Source organism: Schistocerca piceifrons, chromosome 8 (assembly GCF_021461385.2).
Source record: "Schistocerca piceifrons isolate TAMUIC-IGC-003096 chromosome 8, iqSchPice1.1, whole genome shotgun sequence".
In the NCBI taxonomy this organism is placed as follows: domain Eukaryota; kingdom Metazoa; phylum Arthropoda; class Insecta; order Orthoptera; family Acrididae; genus Schistocerca; species Schistocerca piceifrons.
This window is the reverse complement of record NC_060145.1, coordinates 137,542,150-137,563,438: the sequence shown is the minus strand read 5'-3', so window position 1 is coordinate 137,563,438 and position 21,289 is coordinate 137,542,150. Positions and strand designations below refer to the sequence as shown.

Sequence of the window (21,289 nt, the reverse complement as noted above, 5' to 3'; positions counted from 1 at the left end):
TTCTTTCAGTTTATCCAGGTCCCATCTCCTTAAATTCCCACCTTTTTGCAGTTTCTTCAGTTTTAATCTACAGGTCATAACCAATAGACTGTGGTCAGAGACCACATCTGCCCCTGTAAATGTCTTACAATTTAAAACCTGGTTCCTAAATCTCTGTCTTACCATTATATAATCTATCTGATACCTTTTGGTATCTCCAGGGTTCTTCCATGTATACAACCTTCTTTCATGATTCTTAAACCAAGTGTTAGCTATGATTACGTTGTGCTCTGTGCAAAATTCTACCAGGCGGCTTCCTCTTTCATTTCTTACCCCCAATCCATATTCACCTACTACGTTTCCTTCTCTCCCTTTCCCTACACTCGAATTCCAGTCATCCATGACTATTAAATTTTCGTCTCCCTTCATTATCTGAATAATTTCTTTTATTTCATCATACATTTCTTCAGTTTCTTCGTCATCTGCAGAGCTAGTTGGCATATAAACTTGTACTACTGTAATAGGTGTGGGCTTCGTATCTATCTTGGCCACAATAATGCGTTCACTATGCTGTTTGTAGTAGCTTACCCGCATTCCTATTTTCCTGTTTATTATTAAACCTACTCCTGCATTACCCCTATTTGATTTGGTGTTTATAACCCTGTAGTCACCTGACCAGAAGTCTTGTTCCTCCTGCCACCGAACTTCACTAATTCGCACTATATCTAACTTTAACCTCTCCATTTCCCTTTTTAAATTTTCTAACCTTCATGCCCGTTTAAGGGATCTGACATTCCACGCTCCGATCCGTAGAACGCCAGTTTTCTTTCTCCTGATAACGACATCCTCTTCAGTAGTCCCCGCCCGGAGATCCGAATGGGGGACTATTTTACCTCCGGAATATTTTACCCAAGAGGACGCCATCATCATTTAATCATACAGTAAAGCTGCATGCCCTCGGGAAAAATTACGGCTGTAGTTTCCCCTTGCTTTCAGCTGTTCGCAGTACCAGCACAGCAAGGCCGTTTTGGTTATTGTTACAAGGCCAGATCAGTCAATCATCCAGACTGTTGCCCTTGCAACTACTGAAAAGGCTGCTGCCCCTCTTCAGGAACCACACGTTTGTCTGGCCTCTCAACAGATACCCCTCCGTTGTGGTTGCACCTACGGTACGGCTATCTGTATCGCTGAGGCACGCAAGCCTCCCCACCAACGGCAAGGTTCATGGTTCATGGGGGGTGGGGGGGGGGGGGGAATAACGATATACTCGTAAATAAACATGGAGTACAGCTCTTAATGAGATTATTCGCAAATGTTCCGAGTTCGGCCTCAGAGCTCACCTCACGGAATAACGCATTGGGGATACAAAAGATAGCTTAGTGGTGGCCCGCTCCTCAGATTCACATGTTAAAGATTTGTCGGGTCGCTTCCTGCTTTTTGTGAGAAGGGAGGCATCAGTTCTCTCCAAAACATCAAAACAAGACAACTCAACTTATGTCTACGTCAGAAACTTACACTAAAAGTCCCAAAATCACTCACATCGTCCTGTGAAACATATATGCGGGTCCAGAAGCTGTTAGCACAGCTGTTAGGCGGATCTTAATGTACAAGTACAACAACTGTTCTGAAATTCCGGATACATCTAACGTAATGAGAAACTGCCTTAGCAGATAAAAGCCAAGGGCAGCAGTGGCTAATATTCGACTACACCTCTTGGACAATGTGCTAATAGAGATGTTTAATCACGTGTATTGCCATTTTGACCCTGGAGAGCACGAGATAACAACGCCACCCATTCTAGTACAGTCGTTAAGAGTTGCGATGGAGACAGGATAAGAGTAATAGGTTGGTCAGAAGGAACAGTCTGTGAGGGGAGCACATGGCAGCGCGTTATGTATGTTGCATTGATAAGTGGCATGCGAGGACAAGACTGTGCCGTTCCTTTGTAAAATTAGTGGGCCCGTGCAGGCCATCCTGTGTTCTAAAGGGTGCCGATTTCTCACGCTGACGTGGTTATTTCTTTTGATAAGTCCTAAGTTCTAGACCTTGTAAGAGGTCCATGATTAAGGAATTTGTTGCTAGCGCACTCAAGCAGATGTAATTTCGATGGATTGCTCGCGCTGCCTGCGATATGTAAGTTATAAGAGAATCTCAGACCAAAGAGCAGTGTTGTATGCAGTAGGAACTGTGTAGCAGTAGGAGTAAGTAGTGGCTAGCAAGCAGTTGTGTGTGTGGAGTTGGCTGACCCGGCGTGGGGAGCGATGGCGTTACCTGAGCGTTGTAGTATAAGGTAAAAGCAGCCTCGCGCATATGTAATATTGTTATATCAAGCCCCATGTAAATGCTTTTAAAAAGAAATCTCTTAATAATAATGTTTCTTGTAACAATTAACTTTTTACAATCATTCATTTCAATTTAAAGAATTTACTAATTTTTCGAATCCACGGTCATCCCGATTGTTGTAAAGGAAAATCAGTTGTTTCTTTTTATACGTGACAAATCTATCGGCCAGCATTGCACTCGGCTATGCCAGAAACATTTCTTATAGGAGCAGATATATATGCGTTATCCGGCGACCTTATTGAAGGAAGAATTTTCTATTTATTCAGAATGATCTTTCAGGGCCATGACGCAGCACTGCTGATGTCCAAAATTTGCCAGTTTAAATTCACAGTCAGTTATTGAAAGGTTTTAAGTGAGCCACAATTTTTTATTGAGAGATTAGTCACACTTTATTATTGATAGGTTACGCAATTTATTTATTGGGAAGTTACGCTAAATGTAAATGTTATAGTTATATTTTTTACTGTTGGGAGGTTTCGGAACTTTTCTATTGGGAGGTTACACTAAATGTGAATATTATTCGTATTATTTTACTGTTGCCGTTATCTACACTGACGTAACAAAAGTCACCTCCTAATATCGTGTCGCATCGCCTTTTGCCTGGCATAATGCAGCAACCCGACGTGGCATGGACTCAGATGTGTGTGAAATCTTTTGGGACTTAACTGCTAAGGTCATCAGTCCCTAAGCTTACACACTACTTAACCTAAATTATCCTAAGGACAAACACACACACACCCATGCCCGAGGGAGGACTCGAACCTCCGCCGGGACCAGCCGCATGGACTCAACAAATCGTTGGAAGTGCCCTGCAAAAATATTGATCTATGCTTCCTCTATAGCCGTCCTTAATTACGAACTGTTGCCAGTGAAGGATTTTGTGCATTAACTGTCCAGTCGATTGTCCCGTAAATGTTCGATAGGATTCATGTCGGACGATCTGGGTAGCCAAAACATTCTCTCGAATTATACCGAATGTTTTTCAAACCGATGACACGGCGCATTGTTATCCATAAAAATTCCATCTTTTTTTTGTTTTATTTTATTTTTTTTAGGGGGGGGGGGTGAGGAGGACATGAAGACCAGAAGTGGCTGCAAATCGTCTCCAAGTAGCCGAACATAACCATTTACTGTCAATGATCGGTTCATTTGGAGCAGACCAGATAAATGCCCACCACACCATGAAGGAGCCGCATCAGCCAGCACAGTGCCTTGTTGTCAACTCGGGTCCATGGTTTCATGATGTGTCTGCCACAGTCGAACCCTACAATCACCTCTTACCAACTGAAATCGGGACTCGTCTGACGAGGCCAAGGTTTCCGGTTGTCTAGGGTCCAACCGATGTGGTTACGATCACAGGAGAGGCCATGCAGGCGATATAGTGCTGTTAGCAAAAGAACTCGCGGCTGTCGTCAGCTGCCATAACCCGTTAACGCCTATTTTCGCCGCACTGTCCTAAAGGATACGTTAATCGTACATCTCTCCTTAGTCTCTACGGTTATTTCACTCTGTGTTGGCCGGCCGGGATGGCCAAGCGGTTCTAGGCGCTACAGTTCGGAACCGCGCGACCTCGGGCATGGATGTGTGTGATGTCCTTAGGTTAGTTAGGTTTAAGTGGTTCTAAGTTTTAGGAGACTGATGACTTCAGAAGTTAAGTCCCATAGTGCTCAGAGCCATTTGAACCATTTGAACCACTCTGTGTCCCGTCGGCCACTCCATTGTCCGTGAAATTTCGTATTCTCGGCACGTTCTTGGCACTACGGATCTCCGAATGTTAAATTCCGTAACGATTTCCGAAATGGAATGTACCATGCGTCTAGCTCCAACTACCATTTCGCGTTCAAATCCCTTCGTGCGGCCGTAATCACGTCGGAAACCTTTTCACATGAAATCACCTGACTAGCAACGACAGCTTTATCAATTACCTTTTGTAACTTTTATACGCGATACCAGCGCCATCTGTATAAGCACATGTCCCTATCTCATGACTTCTGTCACATCACATCTGATTAATAAATGTCTAAGGCGCATAATTTATTGGTCATACGTTCAAATCCAATCAAGTAATGTGGAGTACGTGACAGGATCAAATTTATGAGACCAATCACCTTCCTTTTCTTTAAGTCCATAACGTAATAATGAAAGAATAATTTACCACATGATAGGTTATTACACACGGATCACTCGGCCTTATCGAAAGAACCATCCAAGTACAGGGTGAGCACAAAGTCTTGACCTGATTATAAAAATTTATAACAGAATAACCGTTTGACATAATAAGTTACATTTGATGCCGTTACATAGGTTAGTGTTACTAGTGGTTGTGACCAATAGATGGCGCTAGTGCTCCACAACACCGACGCGGTCTGTTAGGTCATGTTAGTTGCTGGCGAAATGGCATCGAAGCAGGAGAAAGCGCAATGTGTGCTTTGGTTTCACGAAACGAAATCGCGGCCGGCCGGAGTGGCCGTGCGGTTCTAGGCGCTGCAGTCTGGAACCGCGTGACCGCTACGGTCGCAGGTTCGAATCCGGCCTCGGGCATGGATGTGTGTGATGTCCTTACGTTAGTTAGGTTTAAGTAGTTCTAAGTTCTAGGGGACTGATGACCTCAGAAGTTAAGTCCCATAGTGCTCAGTTTTTTATTTGGCTCTTGATAATCTTACGAGAATCCATATTTCCGTAAGCAGAGTACAGAGGTTTTAGCGAATCCAGAATGAGTCTTTCACTCTGCGGCAGAATGTGCAGTGTTGTGAACCTAGCTGGTAAAGTAAAACTGTGTGTTCGAACGGGACTCGAGCACAGTTCTTTCTCTTTCGCCGGCAGCGCTCTTCTCGAGTGAGCTATCCAGGAAATATTCACGACCCGCTGTCATAGATAGTGAACTCGAGCTGTAACTCGATACTTCAGGCCCTAAGAACACTGCCCGCGAAAGGCAAGGGTCGAAACCCGTTTTACTCTGTTACTGCGACTGTTCCTATTGACAGACGTCTGGTGCATTTTGTATGGCATTCCTACAAATATTTTTAATTTTTTGCCATGTGTAGTTGCAGTCACTAAAACAAGAAAATAAAAAAAGTACCGATGGGATGTTTCATATGATCTCTGATAATAATGTAACAAAAAAAAAAAAAAAGGTTCAAATGACTCTGAGCACTATGGAACTTAACTTCTGAGGTCATCAGTCCCGTAGAACTTAGAACTACTTACAACTAACTAACCTAAGGACATCACACACATTCATGCCCGGGGTAGGATTCGCACCTGCGACCGCAGCGGTCGCGTGGTTCCAGACTGTAGCGCCTAGAACCTCTCGGCCACTCTGGCCGGCAATAATCATGTAACACATTGCTTAGGTTCTTATTAGAAGTAAAAATGGTCTCCATCTTATATCTGTCCGACCGAAGGACGACCTCATACTGTCTATATATGAAGGTAGTAACTGTTCTCGAAAGAACAGATACCATTGATGACCGTGCAGCATCTCTAGAATAAATGATAATTAATTGAAACCCTCCGCTGCCGACAAGTGTTGTTGAAATACCTCGATGGGGACAGCTGTTCATCTGTGTCCTAGGTGGCTCAGATGGCTAGATCATCTGGCATGTAAGAAGGAGATCCCGGGTTCTAGGCCCGCTCGGGGCAGACCTTTTCAGCTGTCCCCATCGAGGTATATCAACAACACCTGTCGGCAGCTGAGGGTTTCAATTAATTATCATTCATATTGGTCTGGTGCAAGGAAAGAAAGCCAGAATGTTTTGTTTATGCCTAATCGATAAGGTCACTAGACAGTGTAAGGAATCAGGAAGACAAGGATAAGGGAAGAAACCAGCTGTGCCCCCTTCGAAAGGCGCCAACAAGGCGTTTAGCTTAAATGATTTAGAGAATACGCAGAAAATGTAAGTCTGGATGGATGGGCTGGAATATGGGTTTGATGCGTTTCCCAGTTCCATGTTTGATTGCAGTGAGAGCAAAACGTTAAGAATAAACAGTGATTGTAGCTGAAGTCTACTGCAATAGGTTGATGGAACGGCAAATAGCGTTTAGTGTCCCGTCGACGATGAGGTCATTGTAGACGGAACACACCATTGGACAGCGAGGCGGGAGGAAGTTAACACGTTCATTGCAGTGGATCCATCCCGGCAATTTCCTTAAGCGATATAACTGAATCATACGGGGATTTCAGCCCCCAGGTTGCTGAACCGGTGCCTTAACGTCCGCGGAAACTTTCTGCGTAGCAGTGTGGTGAACATGCGAGGACAGATCGGTTCCCCACAGTAGCCTGACACAGTGACTGTTGAACACATTGATTATTCTTCGCATTTTGCCGTCACCATCCAAAATAATAATAATAATAATAATAATTTGATTGTGTCCCAACAACTGATATCAAAAATTATAACCCAGGAAACTTTAACTTTGCCCTTCATGTGAATCACTTCATGCGCAATCTCTGAACTGGTTTCACCTACGTATCACGAAATGAAACTGAGTTTATGTCCACAAACACCATATGAATGATGCTAGCTCAGTATTACGAGGAGCAAATGACATGTGTGTATTTAATTAAGTGTGCATCCATTATACATGTCTAAGCACTACTTTCGTCCAGTTCTTTGTCTACAGGATGAATTACTATTAAGTGCGGTAACTGATACTGCTGAAATTATTGGTAAATACGTGGGGCGTTCAATAAGCAATGCAGCACATTTTTTTTCTCGGTCGGTTTCGGTTCAAAAAATGCGAAATTTGTTATGGAACATTTTGGAATATCATCGCTTCATTTCCTGAAGTTCCGATACGTGGTGGCGTTATACATAACCTTCAAATTAGCGTCCACAATACAGGTGCATTCCAAGCAGAGAGATGTCATTGAGTTTCTTTTGGTGGAAAACTAGAGCACCGCAGATATTCAGGGACGCTTGCAGAATGTCTGTGGAGATCTGGCAGTGAACAAAAGCACGGTGAGTCGTTGAGCGAGGCGTCTGTCATCATCACAGCAATGTCGCGCGAACTCTCGCGTGCGGCCGGCCGCACACAGAGGTGACTCCTGCAGTGTTGGAACGTGCGGACACTCTCATTCGAGGTGATCGACGGATCATCATCAAACACCCTCAAACACAGCTGGACATCTCTGCCGTAGTGCTGTCACACTCGTCCACCTTTTGGGGTACTCAAAGGTATGTGCCCGGTGGGTTCCTCGACGTCAAGCAGAAGACAAAGAGCAACGAAGGATCATCTATGTGCCGGCTTTTGTGGCCAAGCTGTTCTAGGCGCTTCAGTCTGGAACCGCGCGAGCGCTACAGTCGCAGGTTCGAATCCTGCCTCGGGCATGGATGTGTGTGATGTCATTAGGTTAGTTAGGTTTAAGTAGTTATAAGTTATATGGGACTGATCACCTCAGATGTTAAGTCCCATAGTGCTCAGAGCCATTTGATCCAATTTTTTGATCATCTATGCAGAATTGCTTGTACTGGCGGTGGAGGTTACTGATGCAGTAAGACGTTGGCTCCGACGTCCAGCAAGTAGAGTGGTACCATGCGAACGCACAGGCCCTGCCAGTAAGGTGGCATATGGCTGATGGCACTGAACAGTGATTATGATGAAAAACAGGGTTTTGTAGCCAAAAGAGTGGGCAATAATATTTTTACTGGAATACTGAATAAAGCCAACCTGCTTTGAGAAAAAAATGTCTTGCATTACTTACTGAACGCCCTCCGTTGGTCGGCAAACGGGCCGTTTGCGAGAGAAATGCGAATATGCAGTAACGTTCCACCACTGACTTAAATGTGAGACATAGTTGCAATTTGCAAAAATGGTTCAAACGGCTCTGAGCAATATGGGACTTAACATCTGAGGTCATCAGTCGCATAGAACTTAGAACTAATTAAACCTAACTAACCTAAGGACATCGCACACATCCATGCCCGAGGCAGGATTCGAACCTGCGACCATAGAGGTCGCGCGGTTCCAGATTCAAGCGCCTAGAACCTCTCTTTCACACCTTCAGGCTTGAAATTTGCACAAAGTATTTAAAATTAAAACGTTCTTTGGTTAAGTCCCCATCTAAGTGGGCTCAAATTTCCCCCAAGTTTCATGTTTTATGACTGTGGTAGTGCAAGGTTTTGTACATTTTGTTGCTGACGTAAGACGTCATCCAACTTATCGATATGGTTCAAGATGGATACACCGAATAGGGCCTGTACCTCGGCATTTAAGGTTACGTGTCCTCAGTCCTCTGGATTTTTCTGTCTGGAGTCATCTCAGCACTCCAGGTTATACACTTGAAGAACTGGAATGGCGAATTGTGAAATCTTTTCAAGACTTACTATTTGATGCGGAGTGCTTAAATGAAACCGTAACTCACCGCTGAAACAAGTGCTGAATTGCATCAAAATGTGATGATGCCACGTGCAATACCTCCTTTATTAGATACGGCAGTACAGTAAATTGCAACAAGTAACGTGCAGAAGTAGTTTTGCATTTCTTGTTAAGGTGGGACACGGGTGAAACTTGTGTCCAGTTAGGTAGAGACTTAATCGAAAAGTTTGCGTTTCAACTACATTCGTTCTGACTAGGATAACAACTCATACTGAAGTATGTGCCCGCTCGTAAGCACACATTAGCAGTCATCTCTCAAATAGCTCGTTTGTGGAGCCATGCTTACTGGAAAATTTTTGCTTCTGTTGTGGTGTACTTTCAACTACGTGAGTTTTTGGTTTTATTTCTGATAAATCCGGTACGCACGGTGTTTACAAATCCTACTACAGGTGTTACCGAGGGGGCTTAGTAGATAAAGTTTTCATAAGAAATCCATGTCCGGAAATGTTCCTTTTGGATGTAAAATGCAATTCACGGTAGGATCACATTCAAATCGCCCACTTGTAACAGACTTGGCTTGTTTCTCTTTTCCAAATTGAATCAATCGTTACTGGTCTTTCTGAATTTACCCACCCGATACCTGTTTTGGTCGAATTGCGCGGTTCTTGTTTTTTGACAGAAAGCTTGGTTTATTGACGCACTTTTCGGTTAGCAGTATTTCTCTACCGTTTCTAAAGTTAATTAGAGCATTCCCTATGCTCAGGATTTAAGGATACAGAAAGTCTGAAGGGTCAGTCATCCTGGCACATGCATAGTTCATTAAAACTGCAGAAATAAATAAAACTGAAGGTATGAAAGTCAATAAAAATTGCATTTCACAATATCACATGACTTCTTTTGTAACAGACGATTCACATCACAGTTCATAAATCGTTCTAACAGCTTTGAAATACATCTGTGTGTTTGGTCTTGCGTTTGGCGCCATGAGAGACGAACGGTTGAAAACAGTTATGGTTATGATCCACTTACGTTACGACCAGTTTTGTGAATAGTCCATTTTGAGTCGTGGTGTAATAGACTCAAGTGAACTTTGCTTGTAAATGATATCAAAATGGGACCTGAAGTCAATGTCGAATGTGCACGCGTTATTTTTGAACGCAATATTCAACCAGAAAGAAGACGTGTGTTTTAATATCGAAATCAAAAAGCCTGATCGTTATTAAGACGATGATAGAAGACGTTTCCTCCAGACAACGCTGCCGAAGATAAGAATCATCGATTTTTCGTATAATCTTTATCTCACTCAACGTTACTAAAGCGACGAAATCAGTCATGATTCATTACAGTTGCAAGCTAACGTTCTTTTTCATGATAGTGACAGCGTTTATAAGAGAGGTGATTGTAAGCTTGACAGTACATGCACACACACACACACACACACACACACACACACACACACACAACGGAGACAATGACTTACGAGGTCCACAGAAGGCCATGGCATGGGCAGTGTTTCGAGTACTGGCAATCGCGTCTTCTACGTGACAAAGGACGTCATCTTTAGAGTCGAGAGTAGACCACGCGCCTCCGTGGAGCACCACAGTCAACCATCCTAGTTGTGAACGTATCATTCCCTCGCAAGCGTTGTTGTAGTCGGACGTGACGCCATTTTTAGTTCTTTAAAAATGTGTTTAATGAAACTTCCCTTCTCAGATCTTGGCAAAAGAAAGCAAGCAGTAAACTATAGTGGATTACACTATGAACAAAAATTTCTAATGCTAGAAAATGGGAACTCCACAATGAGCTACACAAAACAGAAATCTTGACTGTGTTATGTAGGCTATGTCAATCGCTATGATCTGTATTCAGGAAAGAGTAGTTGCAGCTAAAAAGTGGTCAATAATACATTCATCCTCCAACATGGTAATAAGACAAAGACAGTTGTTCAGTAAGAATTAGGAGCCAAAGTTAAAAATTATGAGATTTCAAAAATTAGGTTTGAAAATGATACTGTAATTAACCCTGTTCAGATGTCAAATTGTTTCAATGAATTCTTCTTAAATGTAGTAATGGCAGACATAGATTTAGCAGCCTATCAAGACAATGTAAGTTTCATAAATCTAGAAAACAATCCAAGCACATCTTTCAAACAGTTAGAAAAAATCACCCAATGGGATGTGGAAAACGAAATTCTGTCTTGAGAAATACCCACATCTGCAGTCACAACCACTGTCAGTTAGATTAACCGACGTTTTCAGCAGGGATGCTTTCCAAATGTATTACAATAGGCAGATATAAAACCACTATTCAAAAGGGGATCAACAGAAGATATGAGGAACTACACCCTATCTCTCTTCTGCCGGTACTTTCTAAAAAGTGTTTGAGAAGAGTGCAGCAAAACAAATTCAAAAATTTCTCACAGCAAAAGGTATAATGTCTAAAAACCCGCCATTATTACAACAGGAACTGACTACGATGCCCTCTTCTCAGTTTGCGTGCGTATCGTGAAGCGGTTTGTATCGAAATGGAATATTTCTGGCCATCACAACTTTATCTACTAATTTCCGTCTACAACTCCTACAAGACTTTAGTAAGAATTTTCGTATATAACCTATATATTGAAAGGCATAACGGTAGGTATGTGACTGTCAGACGACAGATACACGTGTCAGTGTCCCAGGAGCATCAGTGTCCCAGGAGCAATGGTTGGCACTTTGCAAAACGTGTGCTGTGCTACAAAGTGTGCTGTTTACCGACTGTTGTACACCAGAGAAAATAAATAAGGGTGTAAACTGAATGTGTTCTACCTCGAAAACCATTTGCATTGGGACACATATCCATATGAAGTTTTTGCTTCAAATGAGCGTTCTTGTCACATCCATGAAAACTGACCAGTCCTCCTGGGACACTATGTGTCAACAGGGAGAAATGAGATCTCCAGACAGTGGACGTAGAGCACCGATACAGCACATCCAGCATCTTGGCAGCGAATGTTCTCTGTACTCTTACAAGTAGGTATACTTAGTGGAGGTATCTCCATCGGCGCTAGAATGGACCGAACATCTTCGCATCGATATACAGGGATTCTCTCCTAAGAGTCGTCAGGAGCATTTTGTCTGATGTTTCCGTAGATATTTCCAATTTCATGTTTGCAATCTACAGCTCCAGTCAGCTCAAACAAATAGTGCTCACTACGTCTTTCATGCGGCGTCCAGAGTCGTACAACCAGCGAGGTGGCGCAGTGGTTAGCACACTGGAATCTCATTCGGAAGGACGACGGTTCAGTCCCGCGTCCAGCCATCCTGATTTTGGTTTTCCGTGATTTCCCTAAATCGCTCCAGGCAAATGCCGGGATGGTTCCTATGAAAGGGCACGGCCGACTTCCCTCCCTGTCCTTACCTAATCCGATGAGACCGATGACGTCGCTGTTTGGTCTCTTCCCCCAACCAACCCAACCCAGTGTCGTACGAAAGCGTCGGTTCGTTTCCCTTTAGAAACAAAATTATTTTTTGTTAAAGGGGTATTTTACGTACTCATTCGCTAGTCCAGTGCGACATTTGTTCGCTGTTACTTAACAGGGAGAGTAAGACACGAAGTATAGGCAGTACTCCAGGAGTGACAACACCGCCTTAGCCCGTGCTGACTGCTACCACCTTGGAGCAGCGCTACTCAATCGCTGCTGGAGTACTAGTTATTATTCGTTTTTTTTTTCAAAAAAAAATGGCTCTGAGCACCATGGGACTTAACATCTGAGATCATTAGTCCCCTAGAACGTAGAACTACTTAAACCTAACCAACCTAAGGACATCACACATCCATGCCCGAGGCAGGATTCGAGCCTGCGACCGTAGCGGTCGCGCGGTTCCAGGCTGTAGCGCCTAGACCCGCTCGGCCACTATTCTTTTTTTACTGTCCCTGTTGATTCATATCGATAAAACAAATGTCGCATGTTGTTTGCAAGGAGAAAGAGACCAACGCTTTAGGTCGACTCTGGATGTCGTATAAAAGACGCGATGAGCTCCGTTTATTAGGGCTGAGTCGAGCTACACATTGCAAAAACGAAATTGCAGATATCTGCGGAAACACCAGAGAATATGCGTATGGCGGCTGTTAGGAGAGACTCCTGGTAAAATTTATTTTATACCTATCTTGTTTACAAAATTGTTAATTTTTTATATTTTTGTATAGTTTCTGTCCATTACGTCTGTAACCCTAGTTGCATGTAAAGTATGCATGTAATGTTGCATGTATGCGCTATAACATGTAAATGTCGTGTGACTAGGGCCTCCAGTCGGGTAGACCGCTCGCCGGGTGCAAGTCTTTCGATTTGACGCCACTTCGGCGACTTGCGCGTCGATGGGGATGAAATGATGATGATGATGACAACACAACGCGCAGTTCCTGAGCGGAGAAAAATCACCGACCCTGCCGGGAATCGAACCCGGGCTTTGACATTCTCTCGCGCTGACCACTTAGCTACCGGGGGCGGACATGTATACGCTGAATAAATAGATAAAATGTCGGTTCAAAACAACTAGAGTCGTCTAAATTTCCAGTCGTTATTTTATTTGAGCAACCAGTTTCGGTCCTAAATTACACCATCTCCAGGCTCCCTGACAGCTGTGTGGAAAGGATCAACATGGGGGCCAGCATTCAGTGACAGATAACCGTAGATTTCTTCTTAAGACAGCAATCCATTCGACCGGCAAGTAGTGATCGAAGGGATTGCTGTGTTCAGAAGAAATCCACGGATACCTGTCACTGAATGCTGGCCCCTGTTTCGACTGGACCGGAGATGGGATCCTTCCCACATGTTCAGAGAGCCTGAAGATGGTGTGATGTAGCACTGAAACTGATTGCTCAAATAAAATATCGACTGGAAATTTAGACGGTTGAAGATGTTTTGATTCGACATTTTGTACTGAACAGATAGTGTCGGAAGTTCCATGCGGCTTTTCGCGGATGATGCTGTAGTATACAGAGAAGTTGCAACATTAGAAAATTATAGCGAAATGCAGGAAGGTCTGCAGCCGATAGGTACTTGGTGCAGGGAGTGGCTACTGACCCTTACCACAGACAAATGTAATGTATTGAGAATACATTGCCCAATCCTATTCAATACCTCCTCATTAGTTATATGATCTACCCATCTAATATTCAGCATTCTTCTGTAGCACCACATTTCGAAAGCTTCTATTCTCTTCTTGTCCAAACTAGTAATCGTCCATGTTTCACTTCCATACATGGCTACGCTCCATACAAATACTTTCAGAAACGACTTCCTGACACTTAAATGAATACTCGATGTTAACAAATTTCTCTTCTTCAGAAACGCTTTCCTTGCCATTGCCAGTCTACATTTTATATCCTCTCTACTTCGACCATCATCAGTTATTTTGCTCCCAAAATAGCAAAACTCCTTTACTACTTTAAGTGTCTCATTTCCTAATCTAATTCCCTCAGCATCACCCGACTTAATTCGACTACATTCCATTATCCTCGTTTTGCTTTTGTTGATGTTCATCTTATACTCTCCTTTCATGACACTGTCCATTCCGTTCAACTGCTCTTCCAAGTCCTTTGCTGTCTCTGACAGAATTACAATGTCATCGGCGAACCTCAAAGTTTTTATTTCTTCTCCATGGATTTTAATACCTACTCCGAATTTTCTTTTGTTTCCTCCACTGCTTGCTCAATATACAGATTGAATAAGATCGGGGAGAGGCTACAACCCTGTCTGACTCCCTTCCTAACCACTACTTCCCTTTCGTGCTCCTTGACTCTTATAACTGCCATCTGGTTTCTGTACAAATTGTAAATAGCCTTTCGCTCCCTGTATTTTACCCCTGCCACCTTCAGAATTTGAAAGAGGGCTTTCCAGTCAACATTGTCAAAAGCTTTCTCTAAGTCTACAAATGCTAGAAACGTGGGTTTGCCTTTCCTTAATCTAGCTTCTAAGATAAGTTCGACTTACAGAGAAATAAAAAAATGAATGTTCCACCCTCTGTGTGATCGACTTACCGACAACGTGGCGACCAGCAGGCCTCGGGCGAACACGGAGCGATTCGTCATGATCGATGACAGTCGGTTCGATTCGATTCGAGTGGAGTTGGCGCGGCGGGTCGGGACGTCGGACAGCGGAGCGCAGCACGGGGCGCACAGGGCAGGTGGGGCTAGCGGGCGAGCAGGCAGCCGATCAGCTGACGGCCGCGCGTCTACTGACTGGCGTCTGGCGGCCAGCGGCTGGCGGCGGCGCGGGTCCGCAGGCGTGGCCGACGTGTCCAGGGTGGGGGAGCCGGCGCTGCCCGGCCACGCAAAAGGCGCGCCGCCGTCCCTGAGTCACTTGCAGAGGCGCACCGGCCGCGCGCGTCACAGCCGCGCGTCCCGGAACGCGGGCACGGCCCGGTACCTCCTCGTGCTAGGCGCCGGAAGCGTCGCCCTTTCCTAGCACAGCTTTCCTGCTGCTATTTTGCGCTTCACATTTCCCTGTTCGGACCTGGAACGGTGACGCGCGATTCGATGAATGTACGTAAGTGGAATGCGGTTTCGTCCCCCATTTATTCCGGCTTTTTTGACATATCATTACCCGGCCGCACCTGTGTACTCGCCCTTCAGCTACGGTGATAAGCCCGAGCCAGCTATCGGTATTCTGGAGAAGGAAGGTTCTGTCCTGCGTCGAGAAATGTGCTGCGAGTACATAGAAAGATAGATCCCTTATCATTTAGCTACAAAATGGCAGGTCAGCAACTGGAACCAGTTAATTCCACAAATTATCTGGGAGTACGCATTAGGAGTGATTTAATATGGAATGATCATATAAAGTTGATCGTGGGTAAAGCAGATGCCAGACTGAGATTCATTGGAAGAATCCTAAGGACATGCAATCCGAAAACAAAGGAAGTAGGTTACAGTACGCTTGTTCGACCACTGCTTGAATACTGCTCAGCAGTGTGGGATCCGTACCAGATAGGGTTGATAGAAGAGATAGAGAAGATCCAACGGAGAGAAGCGCGCTTCGTTACAGGATCATTTAGTAATCGCGAAAGCGTTACGGTGATGATAGATAAACTCCAGTGGAAGACTCAGCAGGAGAGACGCTCAGTAGCTCGGTACGGGCTTTTGTTAAAGTTTCGAGAACATACCTTCACCGAAGAGTCAAGCAGTATACTGCTCCCTCCTACGTATATATCGCGGAGAGACCATGAGGACGAAATCAGAGAGATTAGAGCCCACACAGAAGCATACCGACAATCCTTCTTTCCACGAACAATACGAGACTGGAATAGAAGGGAGAATCGATAGAGGTACTCAAGATACCCTCCGCCACACACCGTCAGGTGGCTTGCGGAGTATGGATGTAGATGTAGATGTAGAGAAAATGGCCAGTTCTTCCTTCACTCCTGCTGAATATGGGAAATGTATTCGCATTTGCGAATATGAACCACCTTCTGTTGTTCATTACAATGACGACAGTGAAATTCTGTGCCGGACCGGTACTCCAACCCAGATTACACGCTTTACGTAAGCGGTCGCCTTAACCGCTTCGGCTATCCGTGCGCGAATGACGACCAGACCCAAACTTCCACAATCGTCATCCTTGCGTCACAATCTACAATTGTACGTCACATATAGCCTCTTCCGGGAAGGACATACGCTACTGGCCATTAAAATTGCTACACCAAGAAGAAATGCAGATGATAAACGGGTATTCATGGGAGAAATATATTATACTAGAACTGACATGTTCAAAATGGCTCTGAGTACTATGGGACTTAACATCGGTGGTCATAAGTCCCCTAGAACTTAGAACTACTTAAACCTAACTAACCTAAGGACATCACACACATCCATGCCCGAGGCAGGATTCGAACCTGCGACCGTAGCGGTCGCGCGTTTCCAGACTGAAGCACCTAGAACAGCTCGGCCACACAGCCCAGCAGAACTGACATGTGATTATATTGTTACGCAATTTGGGTGAATAGATCCTGAGAAATCAGTACCCAGAACAACCACCTCTGGCCGTAATAACGCCCTTGATACGCCTGGGCATTGACTCAAACAGAGCTTGGATGCCGTGTTCACGTACAGCTGCCCATGCACCTTCAACACGATACCACAGTTCATCAAGAGTAGTGACTGGCGTATTGTGACGAACCAGTTCCTCGGCCACCATTGAACAGACGTTTTCAATTGGTGAGAGATCTGGAGAATGTGCTGGCCACGGCAGCAGTCGAACATTTTCTGTATCCAGAAAGGCCCGTACAGGATCTGCAACACGCGGTCGTGCATTATCCTGCTGAAATGTACGGTTTCTCAGGGATCGAATGAAGGGTAGAACTACGGGTCGTAACACATCTGAAATGTAACGTCCACTGTTCAAAGTGCCGTCAATGCGAACAAGAGGTGACCGAGACGTGTAACCAATGGCACCCCATACCATCACACCGGGTGATACGCCAGTATGGTGATGACGAATACACACTTCCAATGTGCGTTCACCGCGATGTCGCCAGATACGGATGCGACAATCATGATACTGTAAATAGAACCTGGATTCATCCAACAAAATGACGTTTTGCCATTTGCGCACCCAGGTTCGTCATTGAGCACACCATCGCAGGCGCTCCTGTCTGTGATGCAGCGTCAAGGGTAACCGCAGCCATGGTCTCCGAGCTGATAGTCCATGCTGCTGCAAACGTCGTCGAACTGTTCGTGCAGATGGTTGTTGTCTTGCAAACGTCCCCATCTGTTGACTCAGAGATCGAGAAGTGGCTGCGCGAACGGTTACAGCCATGCGGATAAGATCCTTGTCGTCTCCACTGCTAGTGATACGAGGCCGTTGGGTCCCAGCACGGCGTTCCGTATTACCCTCCTGAAACCACCGATTCCATATTCTGCTAACATTGGATCTCGACCAACGCGAGCAGCAATGTCGCAATACGATAAACTGCAATCGCGATAGGCTACAGTTCGACCTTGATCAAAGTCGGAATCGTGATGGTACGCATTTCTCCTCCTTACGAGTGACATCACAACAACGTTTCACCAGGCAATGCCGGTCAACTGCTGTTTGTGTATGAGAAATCGGTTGGATACTTTCCTCATGTCAGCACGTTGTAGGTGTCGCCACTGGCGCCAACCTTGTGTGAATGCTCTGAAAAGCTAATCATTTGCATATCACAGCATCTTCTTCCTGTCGGTTAAATTTCGCTTCTGTAGCACGTCATCTTCGTGGTGTAGGAATTTTAATGGCCAGTAGTGTATTTATTGAGAGTCACGGACCGGTACTGGAGAATAAGCAAGAAATAGCAGTGCCTGCGCTATTAAGAAGTGCGATGCAACGTTCCTGTTTCGTATTCCGCTGAATGGCAGGTAGTTTGGGCCGACCATGCTCTTTCAAAGATGAATGATTTCCTCACGATTGGATGATGTTTTCCGGCATCTGCCGGAAATAACTTTGGAAAGGTATACGAGGTGTGGCTAGAAAAAAACCGGTCTAGTACTGGTGAAACAATAAAACGAATGCAATAAGACTGAAAGTCGCGTGGCCTGTCACGTGACTCTCGCTCCGCCTACTGCTCGAGTTTCATCAGCCTCTTGCACTCAGTCTGCCCGTGGCGTCTGTTTTAAGTAGTTGACGTTTTGTCTGTGCGTCGGAAAATGTTGAGTGTACAGAAAGAACAGCGTGTTAACATAAAATTTTGTTTCAAACTAGGAAAATCTGCAAGTGAAACGTTTGTAATGTTACAACAAGTGTACGGCGATGATTGTTTATCGCGAACACAAGCGTTTGAGTGGTTTAAACGATTTAAAGATGGCCGCGAAGACACCAGTGATGACACTCGCACTGGCAGACCATTGTCAGCAAAAACTGACGCAAACATTGAAAAAATCGGTAAACTTGTTCGACAAGATCGCCGTTTAACAATCAGAGCAGCGTCTGAGTTAACAGGAGTTGACAAGGAAAGTGTTAGGCAGATTCTTCATGAAAGTTTCAACATGAACAAAGTGTGTTCAAAAATGGTTCCAAAGTGTCTCACAATTGAACAGAAGGAACGCCGAAGAATGATTTGTTCTGACATCGTGGAAAACATTGAAAGTGATCCCACCTTCTTACAAAATCGATGCATTGGAAAACTCCTGGTTCTCCACGACAAAAAAAAGCACGAATGTCAAAATCGAAATTCAAGGCAATGATGATTGTTTTTTTTGACATCAAAGGGATTGTGCACATTGATTGGGTACCAGAGGGACAAACAGTGAATCAGCATTACTACATTAGCGTCCTGGCTACCCTTCGTGAGCGAGTATGGAGAAAACGGAACGATTTGTGGACAAAAAAGTCATGGATCCTTCACCAAGACAATGCCCCAGCTCACAGTGCGTTGTCAGTGAAGACGTTTTTGGCAAAACACAACATTCCCATCTTAGATCATCCACCCTACTCACCTGATTTGGCCCCCTGTGACTTTTTTCTTTTCCCTAAAGTCAAGTCAGCTTTGAAAGGAACTAGATTTGAGACTGTTGAGCAATAAAAGAAAAAGCGACGGAAGTAATGTATGGACTTACCGAAAATGATCTGCAGCATTGCTATGAACAGTGGAAAATTCGTATGGAGCGGTGTAGAGACCGAGGAGGAGAGTACATTGAAGGAGATAACATGAAATTGTAAATAATTGTAAATAAATGATTGTTTGTGACTCCCATAAACCGTAGATTTAATATTTCCGACGTCGACGACAAATACTGCAGCTTTAGTCACTCCCACGTATCTTAATGAAATTAAAAGCAGGCGGTAACATTAGAAGCACAATAAAAATTCCACTATTAAATGCAGAGGAGACAGCTGACAGGTGGAAAGAATACATTCAAATCATCTGTGAGGGGCAGGGTTTGTCTGATGACGTGATAGAAGAAGAAACAGAAGTTGGCAGGGAAGAGATAGGGAGGGATACAATATTACAAGCAGAGCTATGGTAGACTTAAAATCAAATAATGCAGAATCGATGGATAACATTCCTACGGAATTTGTAAAACCATTGGCAGAAGTAGCAACAAAATGACTATTCACGTTGCTGTGTAGAATGTATGAGACTGGAGGTGTACCATCAGACTTTCGGAAAGTATCATCCACACCATTCCGAAGATTGCGAGAGCCGACAAGTGCGAGAATTATACCACAGTCAACAATACAGAACTGAACTTAATTCGCCTTTTAAGTTCAGCGCTATATTGTTTTACAATACGTAGTGAACTAGTACGAACAGTCACGTGGCTGTGGTAATGGATGATTTGATAATAAGCTTTGGCTCGAAACTAGTCATCAAGTAATAATAATAAAAAAAAAAAAATACAATTTCGACGGTTCTCTGCAATTTATTGCATAATTTGGTAAACCATAAAGTTGCTGACGTCATGCCTCCCAGAAAGCTGGAAATTACCGAGCCAGTTGGCGCAGTGGTTAGCACACTGGTCTCTGATTCGGGAGAACGACGGTTCAAACCCGCGTCCGGCCATCCTGATTTAGGATTTCTGTGATTTCCCTAAATGAATTCGGGCAAATGTCGGGATGGTTCCTTTGAAAGGACACGGTCAATTTCCTTGCCCAGCCTTCCCTAATCCGATAGGACTGATGATCTCACTGTTTGGTCCCCTCCCCCAAACCAATCAACCAACAAACCAACCATTGCTGGAAATTAGTAAACAGACATTGTTGTTATGAAGTTATATTTGACGCATTTCGGGCATACCCTGTCTTCAGAAGACCTGCCAAACGATATACAAAAGTTGCGAGAGCATAGACATACCGTACGCTAAAGATTAAAAGTGAAAACATTTCACGTTATTTAAAAGAAAATGAAAATAATTCACAGTTGGGTCATTATACCAAAAAACAAACGCCTACATAGAAGTATAGCGACACGTGAGGACATTCTCAACACCGGTGCACAACTGATGGTGAGCCGCCGTTACAAAACTTTGCCACCTATACATGCCACCAAGTAGCGTAGTTGTGGAGTTAGGCGCGGTCAGTATTCAGATTCTGGAATTACTTACGTTATTACAATGAAAATGTAATGCAGGAGATGTAATGAGAATGCTCACAACGAAGCCGATCGGTGTAGACAGTGATTCCGTTACAGATGAGTGAATTGCTCTAAAGAGGAATACATAATTGGTCAAAAAACCTCTTATCTTTCTCTCTCTCATATATACGCTGAGAGTGACAGAAACTTCTCATTGGTGAGTTATTCCACCTGCAGCAAGGGAAAAAGTAATGCTTGGTTCGCACCTAAGAAATGACTCTACCACTAAGGTTTTTTTCCACAGGTAAGGACTGTTGTTTTTGAGCCGGAAGCATAGCTGAGTCCAATTTAAAATATGTAGGCAACTGTTCTATCTCTTGTGTTATATATCTGTGTCATCTTGAATAATAACCGCTTGGCTGCTCTTGTAAATAATTTATTTAACTACAGGTCTAGTAGCCTAGAAGCAACGTTAACACGTTAGATCTATAAAATTAGGAAAAAAGACATTCGCTACAACTGTGGTCGAAATATGATTATAATCAGTATTGAGAAATAGAGAAAATTACTAACATGGTGAATCATGGACAGGACCGAACACTTCTTGTCTATGAATAAACTGC

General features: G+C 44.0%; 1 protein-coding gene across 1 annotated transcript in view; it reads right to left on the bottom strand.

Annotated features, from left to right (window-relative positions):
* The window catches only part of LOC124711257, a 321,437-nt gene extending 306,587 nt beyond the window's left edge, over positions 1-14,850 (bottom strand). Inside the window, exon 1 of the mRNA XM_047241229.1 lies at positions 14,662-14,850. Within this exon, the coding sequence (XP_047097185.1) occupies positions 14,662-14,712 (51 nt within the window). The 5' untranslated portion in view covers positions 14,713-14,850. The remainder of the gene's footprint in view (positions 1-14,661) is intronic.
* Between the last annotated feature and the right edge of the window lie 6,439 nt (positions 14,851-21,289).